The following is a 19,973-nucleotide window of genomic DNA, read 5'->3' as shown; positions in this document are numbered from 1 at the left end:
AAAAAAAAGCACTTTGTGAGAGTCAAAGTATAGTGTTTCCCATAGTTGTAGTGGGTATCAGGATTATCTCAGGGAGAGCATGTCCCAAATTCCAAGCTGCTGTTTTGGGGCATGTTAAAAAAAATAATGCACTTTGTGACTTCAATAATAAATATGGCAGTGCCATGTTGGGACTTTTTTCCATAACTTGAGTTGATTTATTTTGGAAAACCTTGTTACATTGTTTAATGCATCCAGCGGGGCATCACAACAGAATTAGGCATAATAATGTGTTAATTCCACGACCGTATATATCGGTATCGGTTGATATCGGAATCCGTAATTAAGAGTTGGACGATATCGGAATATCGGATATCGGCAAAAAAGCCATTATCGGACATCTCTAGTCGTCATGTCTTTCATAATGATTGTGAATGATAGGTAAAATTCCCCAAAAAGTGAAGTTCCCCTTCCGACTTGTAGGATGACTAATTCAGTGTTACTATTAGAGTGGGCCCATGGCCCCTCTGTACTTGAAAGGTTGGACCCCAAGATCAAAAAGATTAAAGGGGAACTTCACTTTTTTTTTAATTTTGCTTATCATTCACAATCCCTATGTAGACAAGAACACATGTTTTTCTTCTTTTACGCATTCTAAATCGTAAATAAACGTTTGTAAAAATCCGCCAACAATGGATTCAATGGGAGAGCTCTAAGTCAGTGTTTTTCAACTAGTGTGCTGTGAGATATTTCCTGGTGTGCCATGCGAAATGATTTAATTTGACCTAATTGTTCTGAAAAATAATTTTTGTAAAGCAATAATCATAATCCGAAAATGTGCCGTTGTTGAGCGTCTGTGCTGTTGAGAGATTGGCAGATAACCATGAAATACTCCTCCATTTCAGTAGGTGGCAGCAGGTAGCCAATTGCTTTGTAGGCCTACTTTGAGACAAGAGAATTAGTGATGCTTGGATGTTTATGGTTATGGTTTGAATATGTATCGAACAATTCTTAATTCTGAAGAGAACGACTTTATATTGTCAATATAAGCAATTGAGTTTCATTTTCTTAACATTTTCTACTGGTAGTGTGCATTGGGATTTTTTCAATGAAAAAAATGTGCCTTGGTTAAAAAAAGGTTGAAAAACACTATAACCACGCAAAAACTGCCAACAATAATTCATATATATCTTGTGACCAGAATATTGAGTTTGAGTTTATTTCGAACATGCAAGTATACAACATGATACATCACAATTTCCAATTTTTCTCTTTTCAACATGTTCGAAAAGGAGTAGGAAGAAGCAGAGCTTATTTAATCCTACCCCTTTTCTTTTACATAACAGTTGCTAAAACTTCTGTTCACTTCCTGTTCTCACATATTCACAATATACTCCATAAGTAATCACAATAAAAATAAATAAATAAATAATACTCGGTGAAGTAAGTTACATTTCATATGGTGAGATGAGTAAGATTATTTTGAAAAAATGAACGGATGGATGGATGAAATAAATTCAGAATGTTTATCATGGGTCTTCTTCTTTGTACTTTGTAAACACTTTAAGTTTGAAGAGTTTCTTGAAGTTGATCATATTAGTACATTGTTTGATTGCTTTGCTTAATCCATTCCATAATTTAATTCCACATACTGATATACTGAAGGTCTTAAAGGCCTACTGAAACCCACTACTACCGACCACGCAGTCTGATAGTTTATATATCAATGATGAAATCTTAACATTATAACACATGCCAATACGGCCGGGTTAACTTATAAAGTGACATTTTAAATTTGCCGCTAAACTTCCGGTTCGAAACGCCTCTGAGGATGACGTATGCGTGTGACGTAGCCCGGCGAACACGGGTATGCCTTCCACATTGAAGCCGATACGAAAAAGCTCTGTTTTCATTTCATAATTCCACAGTATTCTGGACATCTGTGTTCGTGAATCTGTTTCAATCATGTTCATTGCATTATGGAGAAGGAAGCCGAGCAAGCAAAGAAGAAAGTTGTCGGTGCGAAATGGACGTATTTTTCGAACGTAGTCAGCCACAACAGTACACAGCCGGCGCTTCTTTGTTTACATTCCCGAAAGATGCAGTCAAGATGGAAGAACTCGGATAACAGAGACTCTAACCAGGAGGACTTTTGATTTGGATACACAGACGCCTGTAGAGAACTGGGACAACACAGACTCTTACCAGGATTACTTTGATTTGGATGACAAAGACGCAGACGTGCTACTGTGAGTATGCAGCTTTGGCTTTTTTTTGCGTATGTACGTAACTTTTTTTAAATATATAAGCTTTATGAACCTTGGGTTAGGTGAACGGTCTTTTGGGCTGAGTGATTGTGTGTGTTGATCATGTGTTTGAATTGTATTGGCGTGTTCTATGGAGCTAGGAGCTAGCAGAGGAGCTAGGAGCTAGCATAACACGTACCGTACCGTACGTGCGCGTCACGTACGTAACTTTTTAAAAATATATAAGCTTTATGAACCTTGGGTTAGGTGAACGGTCTTTTGGGCTGAGTGATTGTGTGTGTTGATCGGGTGTTTGAATTGTATTGGCGTGTTCTATGGAGCTAGGAGCTAGCAGAGGAGCTAGGAGCTAGCATAACAAACACGCAGGTGTTATTATGCAGGATTAATTTGTGGCATATTAAATATAAGCCTGGTTGTGTTGTGGCTAATAGAGTATATATATGTCTTGTGTTTATTTACTGTTGTAGTCATTCCCAGCTGAATATCAGGTACCGTGAGTATGCAGCCTTGGCTGCTAAACATTCGATAACTTGACCGTATGTGCGCGTCACGTACGTAACTTTTTTTTAAATATATAAGCTTTATGAACCTTGGGTTAGGTGAACGGTCTTTTGGGCTGAGTGATTGTGTGTGTTGATCGGGTGTTTGAATTGTATTGGCGTGTTCTATGGAGCTAGGAGCTAGCAGAGGAGCTAGGAGCTAGCATAACAAACACGCAGGTGTTTTTATGCAGGATTAATTTGTGGCATATTAAATATAAGCCTGGTTGTGTTGTGGCTAATAGAGTATATATATGTCTTGTGTTTATTTACTGTTGTAGTCATTCCCAGCTGAATATCAGGTCACCCCCGGCTCTCACAGCATCTTCCCTATCTGAATAGCTTCAACTCCCCACTAGTCCTTCACTTGCACTTTACTCATCCACAAATCTTTCATCCTCGCTCAAATTAATGGGGAAATTGTCGCTTTCTCGGTCCGAATCTCTCTCACTTCATGCGGCCATCATTGTAAACAATAGGGAACTTTGCGTATATGTTCAACGGACTACGTCACGCTACTTCCGGTAGGTGCAAGCCTTTTTTTTTATCAGATACCAAAAGTTGCAATCTTTATCGTCGTTGTTCTATACTAAATCCTTTCAGCAAAAATATGGCAATATCGCGAAATGATCAAGTATGACACATAGAATAGATCTGCTATCCCCGTTTAAATAAAAAAAATTCATTTCAGTAGGCCTTTAAGTGTTGTACGTGCATACAAATGTTTTAAATTACATTTTTCTGTAAGATTTTATTTCTCCTCTTTTTTTGAGAAGAATTGTTGTACATTCTTGGGTAGCAGGTTATAGTTTGCTTTGTGTATAATTTTAGCTGTTTGCAAATTCACTATGTCGTGGAATTTCAGTATTTGTGATTCAATAAATAAAGGATTTGTATGTTCTTTATATCCAACATTATGTATTATTCTAACTGATCTTTTTTGTAACACCGTTAATGAATGAAGTGTACTTTTGTAGTTATTTCCCCATATTTCTACACAATAACTCAGATATGTAACACTAGTGAGCAGTAAAGAATATGGAGTGATTTTTGGTCTAGAACATGTTTTGCTTTATTCATTATTGACGTGTTTCTTGCTACTTTGTTGTCTATTTTTTACAAGAGGTTTCCAGTTCAATTTATCATCAATCATTATACCTAGGAATTTGGTTTCATTTACTCTTTCAATTTCTATTCCGTCTATTTGTATTTGTGTTTGACTTTCTTTTCTACTGGTACCAAAAAGCATTATTTTAGTTTTACTGAGATTCAAAGATAGTCTGTTTTTGTCAAACCATCTTTTTAATTTGTTCATTTCTTCTGTTATTATTTGTATTAACCAGGTGTTAGTGATTTTGTTATAAGCTATAACGCAGACGATCAACTTTTAGCGGCGCATTGGTCACAGAGAGCTAACTAGCTTATGCTGCTATATTGACAAACTGAGCTGCTGCATCGCCTCTGAGTTGGTGAAAGTTAATTCTAGATTATAAATCATAGCTTTCACTTGGATAGTAGAAGGATGTGGCCATGAACCGAGAAGTTGGTCAATTTTCACACTTAACTTATACCCGGAGACGGTGAGAAAGTCACAAAAAGACGCTTGTTTGTGATAACTTTTTTTTAACCCTTCGTGTGGATTATGAATGTATCTTCATCTAAACGGAAAGATATATCATCCTATCGGTTGGCACCCCAGTGAAAGCAGATATTGTACAGTAAGTGATTGTTTTTTTATGTTTGTGGTTTGTATATCTTTGTTAGCACTTAGCAATACTGCTACATGATGCTTAGTGTTGCACTAAAGCTGCATCTGTTTACCACGCAGCTTCTCCAACATGTTGCTCATCCTCTTTATATTCAGGCTCAAAAATATACGTTTTTGGATCATCACTTGTACCAAAGTCGTCTTTGTTGTCTCTCACAAAGTATGCCGTGAGTAATAGATTTGTTGTTGTTGCTGACGAGAAAAGCAAACTTTGTAAAATGTCTGAAATTAATACGCTGCCGTATGGTTAATAATGGGCAAAATAAGAAAATATGACATGTTATTATGAATGTTACTACATTAAATATATACTTACAGCTTGTATATAAAATGTTCATAGAGGTGTTTGGGTGTTTTTTAGCGCACTGTTATAGCAGACTAGAGGGACTCCCATTAGCTCTATTGCTAGCAGACTTTTACTAGCGTTTATTTACGATTTAGAATGCATAAAAAAAGTTATTTTCTTACATAGGGATGTGTGTAAATTCCCCCAAAAGTACAGTTCCCTTTTAAGAACCCCTATTGCAGAGCATGCGAGCAATATGGATTCCTCTTTGTGTCCTAAAAATCTTGACAAAACAGTTAACTGGACTTACATCCAACACGTGGCATCTCCACATTCGGCTGAGTCTCCCTCCAGCGGACCCACCGCTTCCAAGCGTCCACGCCGTATGCACTCTTAAGTTTTCGGACGTCGTCAAGTGTGGCGTTGGGGGAGGGGTCTTTTTTCTCTGGCGTCTCTGCTGCCTTGGATAACCGCTTACGACCCTAACGGACAGCGGCAGATGGATGAAAACAATCTACAAAATTCCTGCTGCAGCTTTTAAACTTTTTTTTTTATTTTTTTAAGTTAGCGCAAACATGCCAACTGCTAGATACTTCTACATCCACCCTCACTGTGGAGTCACCACCAGGTAGACTGACGTCAGGCGTACATCTGACAGCACTTTCTAACTACCGCCAGCGTCTAGGATCCAGCCCGCGGCAGGTCCCCATCTTACAATAAGGCGACAATAAACTTTGTCTGATTGCAATGTGCTGCCATCTGATGGCTTGAATCAGTATTGTTAGTCATTGCATTGCCCATGAGCAATTGTGCAAAACATCGTCATCTATGTGCATAGAAGCATCATATATGTGACATTCAGACAGCCCTTCCCACACATGGTCTGATTATTTAAAAACATAAACAAAACAAAAACAAAAAAACCCGTAAAAGATAATATACATGTGGTAAAAACACAACTTTTCCACTGAACTATGTGGACATTATTATAAATGTCTAATCGCCACACACAATTCTAAATAACACCCATTTAAATCCATTACCAAGCATTATGGGTAAAATGCACAACACTCCACACTTATGCTGCTTAATATTTCTGATGGATTACAAAACTTTAAGGAGGTGGCCAGGGAAGTAAACAAGGTAAGAGAGGTTCACATACTCTTAATGTTTTATCATTTATTCTTCATATTGTAGTGATGGGGGGTGTCAATTCTGTTGTTCAGTCTGTTAGCTGAAGCTTGTTGTAATTAATGCTTTAATAAACTGACATGTCTCTGACCATTTTATGCAAAGTGATCGTTGTTGCTGCCCTAAGAAGTGAGTCCTAAGAAACAGCGATTGTTGAAGGACTGGGAATATATACGCTGTGGCGCTGTTACGTGCATTGCTAAGCCGTATACGTAGGTGTTGTTGAAAATAAAGCTACAGCATTAGGATTAGATCCTCACAAAAAAAAACAGTTACCTTTTAATCAGCGCTGTATTCTGTAGTGAAAAAAGGGCTGTTGTATGTGCGTGTCTGTGTGGGGTGTCTTGTGTGTGTGTGTGTTGACACGCACAAGTCCACATGACAGCGTATGGGTTGATTCTCCCCCAAAATCGGGCTTCAACGCAGCTGGTTGTACTGTATTTTTACATGTTTATCATGTTTGGCAAACTTCTTTCTTCAATTTGGTATGACATTTATATTCAGACCTAAATCATTGTTATTGCCGTCCCGTGTGAATTAAAGCATCTGTTTAACTGTGACCATTGTACACACGCACCCTCACAGTTGTGAGAATTTTGTATTTTTTATATATATATTTCAACTACAAGTTACTGTCACTTTCTTTTACACTTTTTCTGATGTAGTGATGTAGATATTGGATTTATTATATTTGATATATCTATACATTTACATACACTTGTAAAGAACGTAATGTCATGGCTGTCTTGAGTTTCCAATAAGTTCTACAACTCTTATTTTTTTTTGTGATAGAGTGATTGGAGCACATACTTGTTGGTCACAAAAAGCATTCATGAAGTTTGGTTCTTTTATGAATTTATTATGGGTCTACTGAAAATGTGAGCAAATCTGCTGGGTCAAAAGTATACATACAGCAATGTTAATATTTGGTTACATGTCCCTTGGCAAGTTTCACTGCAGTAAGGCGCTTTTGGTAGCCATCCACAAGCTTCTGGGAAGCTTCTGGTTGAATTTTTGACCACTCCTCTTGACAAAATTGGTGCAATTCAGCTAAATTTGTTGGTTTTCTGACCACAGAACTTTCCTCCAGAAGGTCTTATCTTTGTCCATGTGATGTCAAATGAAACAAAAATTGAGCTGTTCGACCACAATACCCAGCAATATGTTTGGAGGAGAAAAGAAGAGGCCTTTAATCCCAGGAACACCATGTTTACCGTCAAATATGGCGGTGGTAGTATTATGCTGTGGGCCTGTATTGTTGCCAATGGAACTGGTGCTTTACAGAGAGTAAATGGGACAATGAAAAAGAAGGATTACCTCCAAATTCTTCAGGACAAGCTAAAATCCTCAGCCCGAAGGTTGGGTCTTGGGCGCAGTTGGGTGTTCCAACAGGACAATGACCCCAAACACACGTCAAAAGTGGTAAAGGAATGGCTAAATCAGGCTAGAATTAAGGTTTTAGAATGGCCTTCCCAAATTCCTGACTTAAACGTGTGGACAATTCTGACGAAACAAGTCCATGTCAGAAAACCAACACATTTAGCTGAACTGCACCAATTTTGTCAAGAGTGGTCAAAAATTCAAGCAGAAGCTTGTGGATGGCTACCAAAAGCGCCTTATTGCAGTGAAACTTGCCAAGGGACATGTAAGCAAAAATTAACATTGCTGTATGTATACTTTTGACCCAGCAGATTTTTATATATATAGAGCTTTTAAACATAACCCGTTAACTGCTGCCAATCACATGGTGAATAAGATACTCTTTAGGGTTCATATGTTTGTAAATGTGACTGTGATAAAGTCAGTGCCTCACCTGACATGAACGTCACTGCACGCCACTGATATATATATATATATATATATATATATATATATATATGTATGTATGTATGTGTGCGTGTGTGTGCATATAAATGTGTGTGTGTGTATATATATATATACTGTGTATATATATATATATATATAAATATATATGTGTGTGTGTGTATATATACTGTACATACACACACACCTAACCCTGTGCTTCTCAAATATTTTCTGTTACGCCCCCCCAGCTAAAATATTATAACCCCCCCCACTGTCCATCGTGACTATAAATAGTACAAATTGTCTATAAAATTTTTATAACTATACCTCTGCATAACATTGTAAGCTTATTAACATTAAAGGAAACAACACACCGGTCTTTCCTCGTCTCCCACCGTGGATTACAGTGAAAACAAGTGCTACCTGCGCTTCATCATATTCCGGTACGGCAAAAAAAGCATGTTCCCCGAGGTCACACCCGATGGCATCGCACTGCACCGCGCCCCCCCAGGGGAGACCACCCCACTTTTTGAGAAGGACTGTTTCAACCTTATGTGGCCCCCCGAGTCAAAAAGTTTGGAGACCCCTGTTCTAGAGATTACCTTCTTTTCTCTGGATTTCCGAGCTGCTTGTCGCCGTCGCGAGCCGACGGGCAACAGGGACTGCTCACGCAGGTCACTCATCCTCTCCAGGGTTTCTAGCAGAGGAACCACAGCACACATCAGAAACGAGCCTTAAGGGATGTGGTTCCCAAGAGAAGTCGGATCACTTACCAACAGGGAAGTCAGCTTCGATGTCCATGGGAGGCGGGGGAGGAGCCTTAGCGACAGGCTTCCTGGGCGGGACCCCGGTTCCAGCAGCAGGACCCGCGGCTGAGGAGGACTCATCCCAGTTGTTGAGCAGACTGGCCAAGTCGTCCGTGTCCATGTCGTCACTGAAGGTGCTCATGGCGTCTGTCAAGACATGTCATGCAAACATCATTCAAGCAACAATAGGGAGGACAAAATCTGCTCCATGAGGCAATTTCACTTTTCCTGATAAGGTACACAATTAAGTCGACATCCCTCAAATCGACCTTAACAGTAAGTGAAACTAACCATTGCTTGCACATTCACTTGTAACGTTCACCACAGACTTATCGATAGGCCTTCATTAGGAATGGGAACCGAAACCCAGTTCCATAATAGGACCAGTGCCAACAGTAACCAGACGGAACCAGTAGTAGCTATCGGTGCGAAATGAATGCTGACTTGCAACGAGTGTTTGGCGGTGAAATTGTACAAGCAATGTCTCATGACTCATGTAGCTTTCCACGCAGAGTCTTGTGCTCGTTTTAACTTCATTGCAGAGTGCCAACAGCAGCCCTCAGAAAGAAGGCTCTGAAAAAACCACGACCATTTAAAAGTGAAAAAGACGAACATGGAGCTGGTATTTCACAATAGCACTACATCGATGATATAACATTAGCAGAAATGATATGCATATTTAAGGGCAGCAAACAAGTAGAAACAAGGTAAATATCTAATTATGCAACTAACGGCATTTTATATGTTTGAATTGCATAAGATTTTTTTTTTTTCCAAACACATGTAAGGACATGTTGGCATCTAAAATGTGTACGTTAATTCTTACAAGTTGTTTGTTCAAAAATCAAATACTACTCCACCAATTAATACCTTTTTAAATGTGTGTGTTAAATTGTTATATACACATCATACTTTATCAGTCTTTTTGTTTAGTTTGGATCTTGGACTTTCTCTCTGGCACTCATCGAGGGTTGACGCTCCCCTTCCCTCTCCCTTATCTCTCCTGCTTGCTTCTTTGTCTTGTCTTAACTTTCTTGTTGCCTCTTTTTGCACTTCTCTCCAAATCTAAACATTGGAACTATTTAACTGGCCTCAACGAAATTGACAAGATCTTGGTTTTGGGCGAACCTGCTGTCGTGACGGAGCGGTTGTTGCTGGACACGCAACGGACTCTTGGGAGAAGAAGGAGTGCCGCGTGCCTGGCGACCCTTTTCTGTCGAGGACGTGAAGATATCTACCTATTCGGAATTATGACAACAGGACATCTGCTGATTGGAGTAAGCGTTGCTCTGCTTTGTCCACAAATTGGAAGTTGTTGGCAGTCTTCAAAGTACCCCAAAGCTGCCACGAATGATTGTAGGATGCGAGAAGAACTGTGGACACTCTTGTGATTTGGATAACATCGGGACTGTCTGCCTCGCAGGATTTTTGAGGACCAGTCATAGACAATTTAGAGTGAAAAGCAAATTTTCATTTTCACTCGCATACAAAACATTCTAACTTGGATTGTTTCCCTGGCTTCGAGACTCTCCCGAAGGACAGTGCGGCGAAGACACAACAAACTCCCTTCTTGTCTCTCATGGACACACACACCTGTTGTTGTTGACTTTGGACTTATCGGCTGCACAAGAATCAAGGCCGCGGAACAGAGACTGTAGGCTTACATACAAACAACATGCATCCACAAAAATATACGCCACCCATACACCCAAAGCCCTCGACGCAAACCCCATAGGGGTGATGGAAGGATGGTCAGCGCGATGAACAACTTCTAGATTCATGGCTAAATCCTCCTGTTATCCAATTTAGAGGCATTATTTATAATCTAGGATAATTTTGACGAGCCGAGACGCGATTATGCGGGAGCAGCAGGACATCGGTCAGCTCACAGTAATATTACCTCTTGAAGAACTCTGAAGAAACGGTTATCCTTTTCGCGATTTCAACGATTCTTACAGCTGAAAACAGAAGCGTAGGGCGAAATGGCACCTAGTACCCATTGAAAACAGAGATAGCTTGATCACCACGTGTATTTAATGAGCGGGACGTCAGTAACATCCAAGCAATACAATAACAATTTCTGCACCAATGCTCAGAACGTCTCCTACCTCCAGCACGACCGCTTTCCTCTTTGTCCAGCTCCGTCTCGTCTGCGCTGGCGTTTCCGGTCTGCTCGCCCACCATTTCGGCCATGAGAATGAGCTCTGCCTCAAACGGGTCCTCCGGGAACTTTTCCTTGATCTTTTTGATGGTCTCCACGATGCGGTCGGCATTGGTCATGTTCACAGGAAGGAACATGGGCACGGGCAGCTGCAGAAGGGACACGTTCATTAGCCGCATGCTAACATTTCAAGCCTTATGTCAACTGTCCCCAAAAGTGGTGTTTACATACAGGCAGCGGCACGCCGACAGCCTTGGGGGTGACCTGGCTGTACATGCTCATAGGTACAGGGATGTAGACTGGCACGGGCACGGGCACGACCAAGATTTTGGGCATGGACGTTTCATCTTCAAGGAGAGGGCAAATGTATCATATGAGGCATTCTTTATTATATCTTTGGATTGGAAATCGATTTAGAAAAAAACTAAGAAAACTAGAAATACAAGATGGCTTTAGCTTTAGGATTCTTTTTCTCACACTTCCAAGGAGGACTAAAGGACTGTAGCTGTCAACTACTGTTCCAAACAAAAATGACCTGTGTAGATGGTAGGGATGTAAAGATATGCAAATTTCATATCAGTTATCGTGACCAAAACTATCAAGGATATCACTATTATCATGGTATTGTTGAATATGCTCAAAAAGTACTTATATACACACTGAAATATTTTGACCAAGTTTTTTTAATACCTAAAATAAATAGACACTTTTGGAAAATACCCTATTTCACCTCTTTTGTCATTTTTATGCTTCACTGATACTGTTTTAGTCTTAGTATTTTATCTGTTTTAATGGCTTAGCTTTTATTGTTTAAAAATATTGCATTGTACTGTAGCACTTTAAAAATGTAATGAAATGAAAAGTGTGTAGCAAATAAAATCTATCATTATTTCTGGCGGGCGTTGTAGCATCCTACTCTGTTCACCGGTCCTTAAACGCACCGTGAAAACACCTCCGTCTCGTATTCCTCCGAGCACAGAGCCATCACTCTGTTCTAAGAGAGCACAGGTTCAAGGTTCAATTTGCACAATTAAATAGTTGCTTAGACAGCAATGTATTTTTATAAATTCAGATTAGAGTTAAGTTCTTTTGCCAGCAACTAAATTAGCGAGCTGGTGCCAGTCAGTCCGTGACTTAATTCTAAGTGCAGAATAAGTCACGCTTTTTTGAAAATTTCATTGAAAACTGTAAAACGAACCGTCGGGAGTTTTACCGTTTACCGTTATCATTAAAACAGTTTTTCCTTACATCCCTAATACATGGTCAGTGTCTGTTTAGGTCATTATATTTTCTTTTCATTAATGGAAATTGAAAAATAAAAAACAACTGGTTTATTTGATTTTCATTTTAAAATCTTTTTTGGTGTCAAAGAGTGACAACTACACCTATAAATGGTTTATTTTCATTCTATATTTTATTTAACAAATATACTACTTAATAAAAACGAGAAAAAAAAATACTAAAACAGATGTTTTTTCATATTCCGAAGTAGCTACTTAAAAACAAGATCACAGAATGGCCGGTAAAAAAAAAATACTGTACTATAATGTTCGTGCGTGATCAAGACCCGTTTTCACCTCCACTTTTGTGTTATGTACATAAGTATTTCTGTAGATGAAGTGAATTGTGAAGTGAATTATATTTACATAGCGCTTTTCTCTAGTCACTCAAAGCGCTTTACATAGTGAAACCCATTATCTAAGTTACATTTAAACCACTGTGGGTGGCACTGGGAGCAGGTGGGTGAAGTGTCTTGCCCAAGGACACAAAGATGGCAGAAGCAGAGATCGAACCCAGAACCCTCAAGTTGTTGACACGGCCGCTCTACCAACCGAGCCACGCCGCCCAACGGCGATGTAAGTGTAGGGCTGTGAAGACATTTTACCCAGAGTCACAAGCACACAGATACCGTAGATTAATAATTTTCACCGCTTTTACTTTGAAAATAAAAATTCCCAGTGTCAGAATATGCAAAAACATCTGTTTTTTTGTTTCTGTTAGTAGGGATTTAAATGTTTGCTTTTTAGACGTGATTTTTGTGTTTTAAAAGAAGAACGCATTGTTTTTCAATTGTATTTTTTGTATTTTAAAATGAACTAAAAAAGAAAATACTCTTGTTTTTCAATTCCTATTCATGATAAGAAAATTAAATGACCAAAACACACGGTAAAACTCCCGACGGTTCGTATTACTGTTTTAAATTACATTAATGGAAAAACCGTGATTGACAACTGCACTGTGATAAACTCACAGACTGACGGGTGCCAGCTTGCTAGCGTAAATGCTAACATGAAAACAATAGACGTTAACATCTTTTCCCATTAGGGAAAGGACATAACCAAATCTAAATGTACATAAACACAATACTGTAAAGTTCAAATTTGAATGACAATAAGTCTAAGTCTACTGTCTGAGCAACTGAGATATTCAATTATTTACATTGAACCTACAAGCTGTGCTCTCTTACTGCTGAGTGATCGTTCTATACTGAATACGACACAGAGGTGTTTTTACAAAGCGTTCAAGGACTGCTTAACAGAGTAGGACGCCGCAACACCTGCCAGAAATAATAAATAATAATAACAGGCCTCGAACAACTTGTCAGATTTTTGTCATTACATGATGCCTTTATCTCTATTTTTAAATTTTTAAAGGAGGGAAGTATTTTTTTTAATGATTTATTTATGTTTTTAAGTTATGCACATTTATATGTACATGTAGAAGCTGTATCACGACAGATCCATTAAGAGTTTGAGCAGAAATATGTATATGTATAGGAAGTAACTATACACAATAAAACATTAACAAAATGATGTGTCACATTAATGGTTTTTGAAGTAATACCTTTGTGACATGAAAAAAAACACAAGAAATGTAAAAAAAACATGGCGTTTACTTTTTGATATGAATATAAAACTCAAAGCAGTTTGGCTAATGAAGATGAAGTCTGATAAACAAGCTTTGTCCTTCAACAACGCCTCCTTGTAGTTCAGTGCAAGTTTGGCCAACAAAAGTAAAGAGGAGTGACACCTCTCACATCGAATACACAATCTTCACAGCCAGCGTTCAATTCGATGAGATGACAAATCATTTTAGCTAGTATTGATGTTATTTGAACACTGATACAGTTTGCAGTTAAATAAAGGAGGAGTGAACATCATAGTAAACAAACTAAAGACTTTATGAACAAATTGTGACAACGCTCACGACACATCGCCTGCTGCATGTTTCCTCACCTCATTAACTCTCAGTCACAGCAGCTTATGGACGCTGTATTGAGAAAATGAAAGCAACATCAAATAATTTTCTCCTTCGCTGTATCTTTTAGTGTGGGGCGAAGTGCGTCTGTCTCCAATATTGTCCACACCTGTCTCCATCTAAACACAGCAGTGTGCTCTTAAACGCACGCCGGGAAGCAATGGAAAAATGACGTTAAACCAAGCGCTTGGCTCCGTTTACTGTGAAGGGAAATCTCTGGAGCAAAGTCCGCCATGATTATCAAGCCAAACGACGCTAGTGCGCATGCGCCTGACTTCGTGTTGTCTAAAATGCATTAATAAATGACGTTTTTTCGGTAATTAAAAAATTAGACGGTATTACTAACCGCCAGGAATTTTATCGCAAATGATCATTATACCGTTTATTGTTACATCCCTCGTCCATTAACAAGTAAAAAGTCATGGGTGGTCACAGCACGTTCTTGCCGTCGATGTTGGTCAATTTTTTAGGGCTTACAGCAAGTCACAAGGGCGGTCGCGGCGTTTGCCGCGGTTAAATTCGAGCCCTCAAATAAAGTATTTGATTTGTTTTACGCACTTTTCATTTAAATAAATCTTAAAGTGCTACAATATAAAACAAATTTACAATTAAAGCTCAGCCATTAAAACTAAGACTAAAACATTATCAGTGAGGCATAAAGAAACACAAAACACGCAAAATAGTGGCTTTACTAAAAGTGACTATTTTAGTTATAAAAAAAATAACTTGGTAAAAAAAATTCTGTGTCAATAAATACTTTTTGAGCACATTCAACAATGCAGTGATAACACTGAGAAGTGTAATCATTTTGGTCACAATAACCATGATATGAAAATGAATATGTCCTTCCATCCCTAGTTACCACAAATGAACCAACAAATCGCCACGTTGGGCCTCGCTCGTACCCGTCTGTGCTTCAACGTTGGCGGTCTGCACCTTACAGGAGACGCCCTTGTTGTGAACCAACGGCTTGCACAGCAGCGCTTTATTCTTCTGCGTCCTGGAGGTGGAAGTATACTGCGGCTTCTCCGGCTTCTCCAGGTCGACTTCGATGCTGATCTGGAGAGATTGCATCAGCAAAACGCAAGAATCAGAAGCATCCTTATCGAGTCATTCCCCGCCCACTTGCATGCAATTCTGTTTGTTTGTGGATACAAAACGCTACAGGGCTGCTCACCGGTTCAGAATCTATGGTCAGTGAGTCGGCACCTGCAAAGAGACAAAGCATTGTAGCTTAAAAGTGATTATATACACTTTTTTTTTGGCTTGTGGCTTGCAGGTTTACAATCAGTGTAGCTATTAAACTACGTGGTTGATCTCCACTTCAATGTGGTCCAAGGAGGGAAACAGCTACAACTACAAGAATTAATTTGACGTCTTCTCCTTTGCAATGCTCATTACTGCCAGGGATAGTTCAAGCATCGCACTCGCCGCTCAGCTACACAAATACTAATTATCTACAGCTATGCAGCTTTGGTGGAGCGCTTGTCTTGTCGTTTGTGTGTATGTGTTCTCTACTTGGCTGCGAAGGCCTCTTGGGAGTGCTGGGACTCGCCAGCTCAGACGCCAGCGAAACAACATTTGCGATGACGGGCGCGGCCTCCTGAGAGTCTGCAACGACAGCAGCCAGGAGTGGACGCGAGCCGTCACACGTCAGCGGTTAGGGTGTTTTATCCAATGAGAAGCGGCAAGGCCAGAAGGCGACGCCCACCTGGCGAGAAGACGGTGCCCTGCGTTTTGACGTGGAGGTTGCAGAACTGGAACAAACACGGCAGGTCGCAGAAGTTCATGACGTCTCCCAGCATGAAGATGCTTTGCTTCAGTTTGCCTTTGCGGCCACACGAGGTGCACTTTGCAACCTAGCGGACAGCAGGGGGGGAGGAATGCGTGAACGGCCTTCAAGCACCGGAAACAGTTCAGGGCGAGTGCGAGGCTTACGTGGCAGAAGAGCATGGTGTATTTGGTCCTGCAGTCCTCCGAGCAGAACTGCTCCGTGGAGCCACCATATAGCGCCGTCACCAGCTTCTTGGAGACGCAGCGGCAGTAGCAGCATGACTTGCAGTGCTTGCCCCAGCTTTTTTCCAGCTCGTTTTCGTAGAGCAGCTTGCAGCCTGTGAAGAGAGGAGACAACCGACTGTTCCAACCCGAAGCAATCAAGTTTCTGGGCGTGGTTTTGGGGCACACTGTCTTACCGCCGCCGCAGAAGTAAACGTCCTTGGAGTTGATTCTTTTGACCTCTTGGCAGATCTTGTCCCTCTTGCAGTATTCACACCGGCTGGTGATATTATTGGCGATCTTGAACTGCTCGGCGCAGCTCATGTCGCAGGCAAACAACATCTTGTTCTGCATGCAGTTAATGATGACATTTTATTGACATTCTGCGTCACATAAAAGGTCTCTGCAGGTTTCAACAAGTCCAATTGTGCATTTGAACAATCGTATGTGGTATATGTAGATGTGTGTGTGTGTGTGTGTGTGTGTGTGTGTGTGTGTGTGTGTGTGTGTGTGTGTGTGTGTGTGTGTGTGTGTGTGCGTATATATATATATATATATATATATATATATATATATATATATATATATATATATATATATATATATATATATATATATATATATATATATGGTATATTAGGGGTGTAACGGTACACAAAAATTTCGGTTCGGTACGTACCTCGGTTTAGAGGTCACGGTTCGGTTCATTTTCGGTACAGTACGAAAACAACAAAATATACATTTTTGGGTTATTTATTTACCAAATTTGCAAAATCTTCCACCAAAAATATTTTTCTTAGTGGAATATTTGATGTGAAGTAATCGGAACCTTGGATAGGTCAATAATTCATAATAACATTGATTTTGATTCAATATTATGTTTTGAGCAATGACAGTTTGAAAGAAAAAAAAAACAGCTTTGTTTTATTAGTCAACATTGCAACTTTTTCTAAACTACATTTAACCTTTAATATTTCACTTTTGTTATGTTTTTGTTTATTTTAATAGTGTAACGGCTACTCTTGCGTTCCAAAAAGTTCGAAAAAATTAAAATAAAGTAATGCAGAGTAGTCTTGAGGAGGAGGTGTTTGACTCACTAAATTTCTTAATAAGCACTCGCGGAGATATTTCTAGATTCAAAATTATCATAATTTATTTTCACAAACAAAAAATATTCTCCGTGGTTGACTTTCAACATAATCAAAATAACTTATTTAGCGTGGCTTCAAAGTAACTTGTTTAGCGTGGCTTCAAAATAAGTTGTTTTAGCGTGGCTTGTTTAGCAGTAAACAAACTGTTTCACTCCTCACTCCTTCAACATGATAGACAAACAAAGGGCACCCAGCTGTCCTGTCTTCTTAATTATAGGAGGAGGAAGTGGCTCACCAGTAGGAGCGTGAGCAGCTGAAAACAATCAGTCAATCACAATGAAATCTAAAACATCCAATAATTCATTAACATCATTCTTGACATTATTTGATTTCATTGTCAAACAATTAATAAATAAATAATATAGATAGGCTCCAACTGGCTCCAACAAATAGTATTTTTAGAATGTGCCGTGGGCCTTTAAAACAAACACGCAACCCTAACTCAAAATGCCGGACATTTGAGGCATTTAAGAAACTCCGCCCTGACAGCTCCGGAAAAGAGGACATGTCCGGGGAAAAGAGGACGTATGGTCAGTCTATCGTAGCCCGTTAGCTGCTAGCATGCCGTGTGTTGTGCCTCGGTGTGCATTGTTTACACAACGTGCGTTACGCTACTTAATATGTCCGTGTGGAAACTCGTTCGGTACACCTCCGAACCGGAACCACCGTACCGAAACGGTTCAATACAAATAGACGTACCGTTACACCCCTAATAAATATATATATATAAATATATATATATATATATATATACAGCATATATAGATACACACACACACTCTAGAGTTCTTTCTTGTGTTTCTTTATCTTAAGATCGATTTCTTGTTTTTGTTCTTTTTTTTTCTTCTCTATTTGACATGTACAAAGTGAATGTTGAAAGGGTAGGCATAATAAGCTTTTAGCTTCAGCCTATATACCTTTTTGGTCAGGAAATGCCAACAGATACTTTTATTTATGTATCTGCTAGGCAATTGAAGTGTACTGTTTATATGAACTGATGACCAAACGTTTTTAAAAGGTGTAAATCTTTATTGTTTTACAGTTCTCTTTTATGCATTTTAAAATGTATGTCTACACGTATTACTTTTCTGAAATTGCTCTGTGACATGTGCTGTTGACCTCTTGGCCAGGTCACCCTTGTGAAAGAGATCTTGATCTCAATGGGTTTCTTATCTGGTTAAATAAAGGTTGTAAAAAAATAAAAACCATTGAATTGAACTGAGACTTTTCTAAGACCATAATGAATATAATTTAAGACCATTTAATATCCATATGGACAAAAAAGTACAAAGATACAAAGGAAAATCAGAGAGCCAGAATGAATTATAAGTATATGAAATAATTCACTCCTCTTTCATATCGGAAAACAAAATGGTTAAACTCACTAAATACACCAGAAGACTCTATTGTAATCTAATTGAAAAAAATATTTGCAAACATCACAATAGCCATTTTTCGGATTTGCCATAGGAGTGTTTTCTTGCAAAAGGTGCGGTGTGCATCATAACAAGTGTTTTCATGTAAGAACAACAACAACCAGAACGTCAGCAAAAGTAGAAGAAAGCAAAACATTATATTGTCTGTGCAAGGGACCGTTAGCATCTCTGCTAAAGCTAAATGGCTAACTTTTGCAGTGTTTGTGCGGCTGTCAGAATTGAGAAAACAGATAAAGTCATCCACAGTACTACTACTGGATCTGCACAAAATTGTGAACAGAGCGAATGTCTAAAAAGAAAGAAGGTAAATATGGCTTGCAAAGCTCAAGCAGAACTTGAATGTGAATAATGTGGATAAGATTCACATTTGCTCATCTTGTATCTGATACGTATGAATACATTTTTATTTGTTTTTGTGACTTTTTTTAATCAAACATATTGCTAATAAACAAGGACTAGTTTTTATTTCAGCATGCCAAGATGACATTCGCAAATCGCCCTTGCTTTGCTCACCCAACCATAAACCGAGTGTAAACACTAAACAGACGACATGGAGAAAATTATAACTGGGGATCTGAACACAGATATTCAACGCAAAGATGCGCCTGTCTTCAGATCCTTCAGCAAGTTTTGTAATCTGCACGGTCTTTCCCAGCTAATAGCGCTACCCACAAGGGTGTGTGATTCCACCCAATCAACCATAGATCTCATTCTCACTTCAGACCGGCCTAAAATAAAAAATAGTGGGGTCATGATCTGTGGTCTTAGCGACCACTATCTAACCTTCTGCACCCGTAAAATAGCTAAACCTAAAGCCAATGGCCCCATAACAGCCCAATCCAGATCCCTCAAAAAATACTCCAATGACAATTTCAATTTAAAATTAGATGAGTGGGACTGGTACCCTGTGCTCGCGAGCAACCTGGTCGATGTCGCTTGGGATCGCTTCAAAACGGCGTTCCTAAAGATACTAAATGACATGGCTCCCGTGAAAACAGTCAGGATCAAAGCCCGCTCGGAACCATGGATGAATCCGGACCTATTAGCTGCCATAAAAGACAGAGACAGGAAATACTCTGAACACCAAAAATGTAAAACAGAAGTAGATAAACAACCCAATAATATCAACCTCAAATTACTCCTTTCAACTCTCAAAAAGCAATGCAATAAATTAAAAAATAAGTCAACCAACCTGACTAAATCCTTAAAAAAAAATTACATTAACGACAAAATAGAGGAAAACACGAATAAGCCACGTGAGCTCTGGAAAATTCTCAACAACTAGCTTCCTGGTTGCAGCCAGAAACTTAAAACAAGACTCACCAACATC

At 39.2% G+C, this 19,973-nt stretch overlaps 1 protein-coding gene across 2 annotated transcripts in view; it reads right to left on the bottom strand.

The window, feature by feature from the left end:
* zmym4.1 (zinc finger MYM-type containing 4, tandem duplicate 1) overlaps window positions 1-19,973 on the bottom strand; it is a 61,544-nt gene that overhangs the window by 7,010 nt on the left and 34,561 nt on the right. The window contains exons 11-21 of one of the 2 annotated variants that reach the window (XM_062047370.1): window positions 16,254-16,404; window positions 16,000-16,172; window positions 15,773-15,920; window positions 15,580-15,672; window positions 15,239-15,270; window positions 14,967-15,120; window positions 11,035-11,150; window positions 10,751-10,952; window positions 8,610-8,789; window positions 8,439-8,533; window positions 5,150-5,321 (exon numbers count right to left, since the gene is read on the bottom strand). In XM_062047370.1, the coding sequence (XP_061903354.1) occupies window positions 5,150-5,321; window positions 8,439-8,533; window positions 8,610-8,789; window positions 10,751-10,952; window positions 11,035-11,150; window positions 14,967-15,120; window positions 15,239-15,270; window positions 15,580-15,672; window positions 15,773-15,920; window positions 16,000-16,172; window positions 16,254-16,404 (1,516 nt within the window). The remainder of the gene's footprint in view (window positions 1-5,149; window positions 5,322-8,438; window positions 8,534-8,609; window positions 8,790-10,750; window positions 10,953-11,034; window positions 11,151-14,966; window positions 15,121-15,238; window positions 15,271-15,579; window positions 15,673-15,772; window positions 15,921-15,999; window positions 16,173-16,253; window positions 16,405-19,973) is intronic. The other variant, XM_062047371.1, reaches the window with a different exon arrangement.

Source organism: Entelurus aequoreus, linkage group LG05 (genome assembly GCF_033978785.1).
Source record: "Entelurus aequoreus isolate RoL-2023_Sb linkage group LG05, RoL_Eaeq_v1.1, whole genome shotgun sequence".
NCBI lineage: Eukaryota > Metazoa > Chordata > Actinopteri > Syngnathiformes > Syngnathidae > Entelurus > Entelurus aequoreus.
The sequence above is the reverse complement of the archived record's forward strand: the minus strand, read 5'-3'. Positions and strand labels throughout refer to the sequence as shown.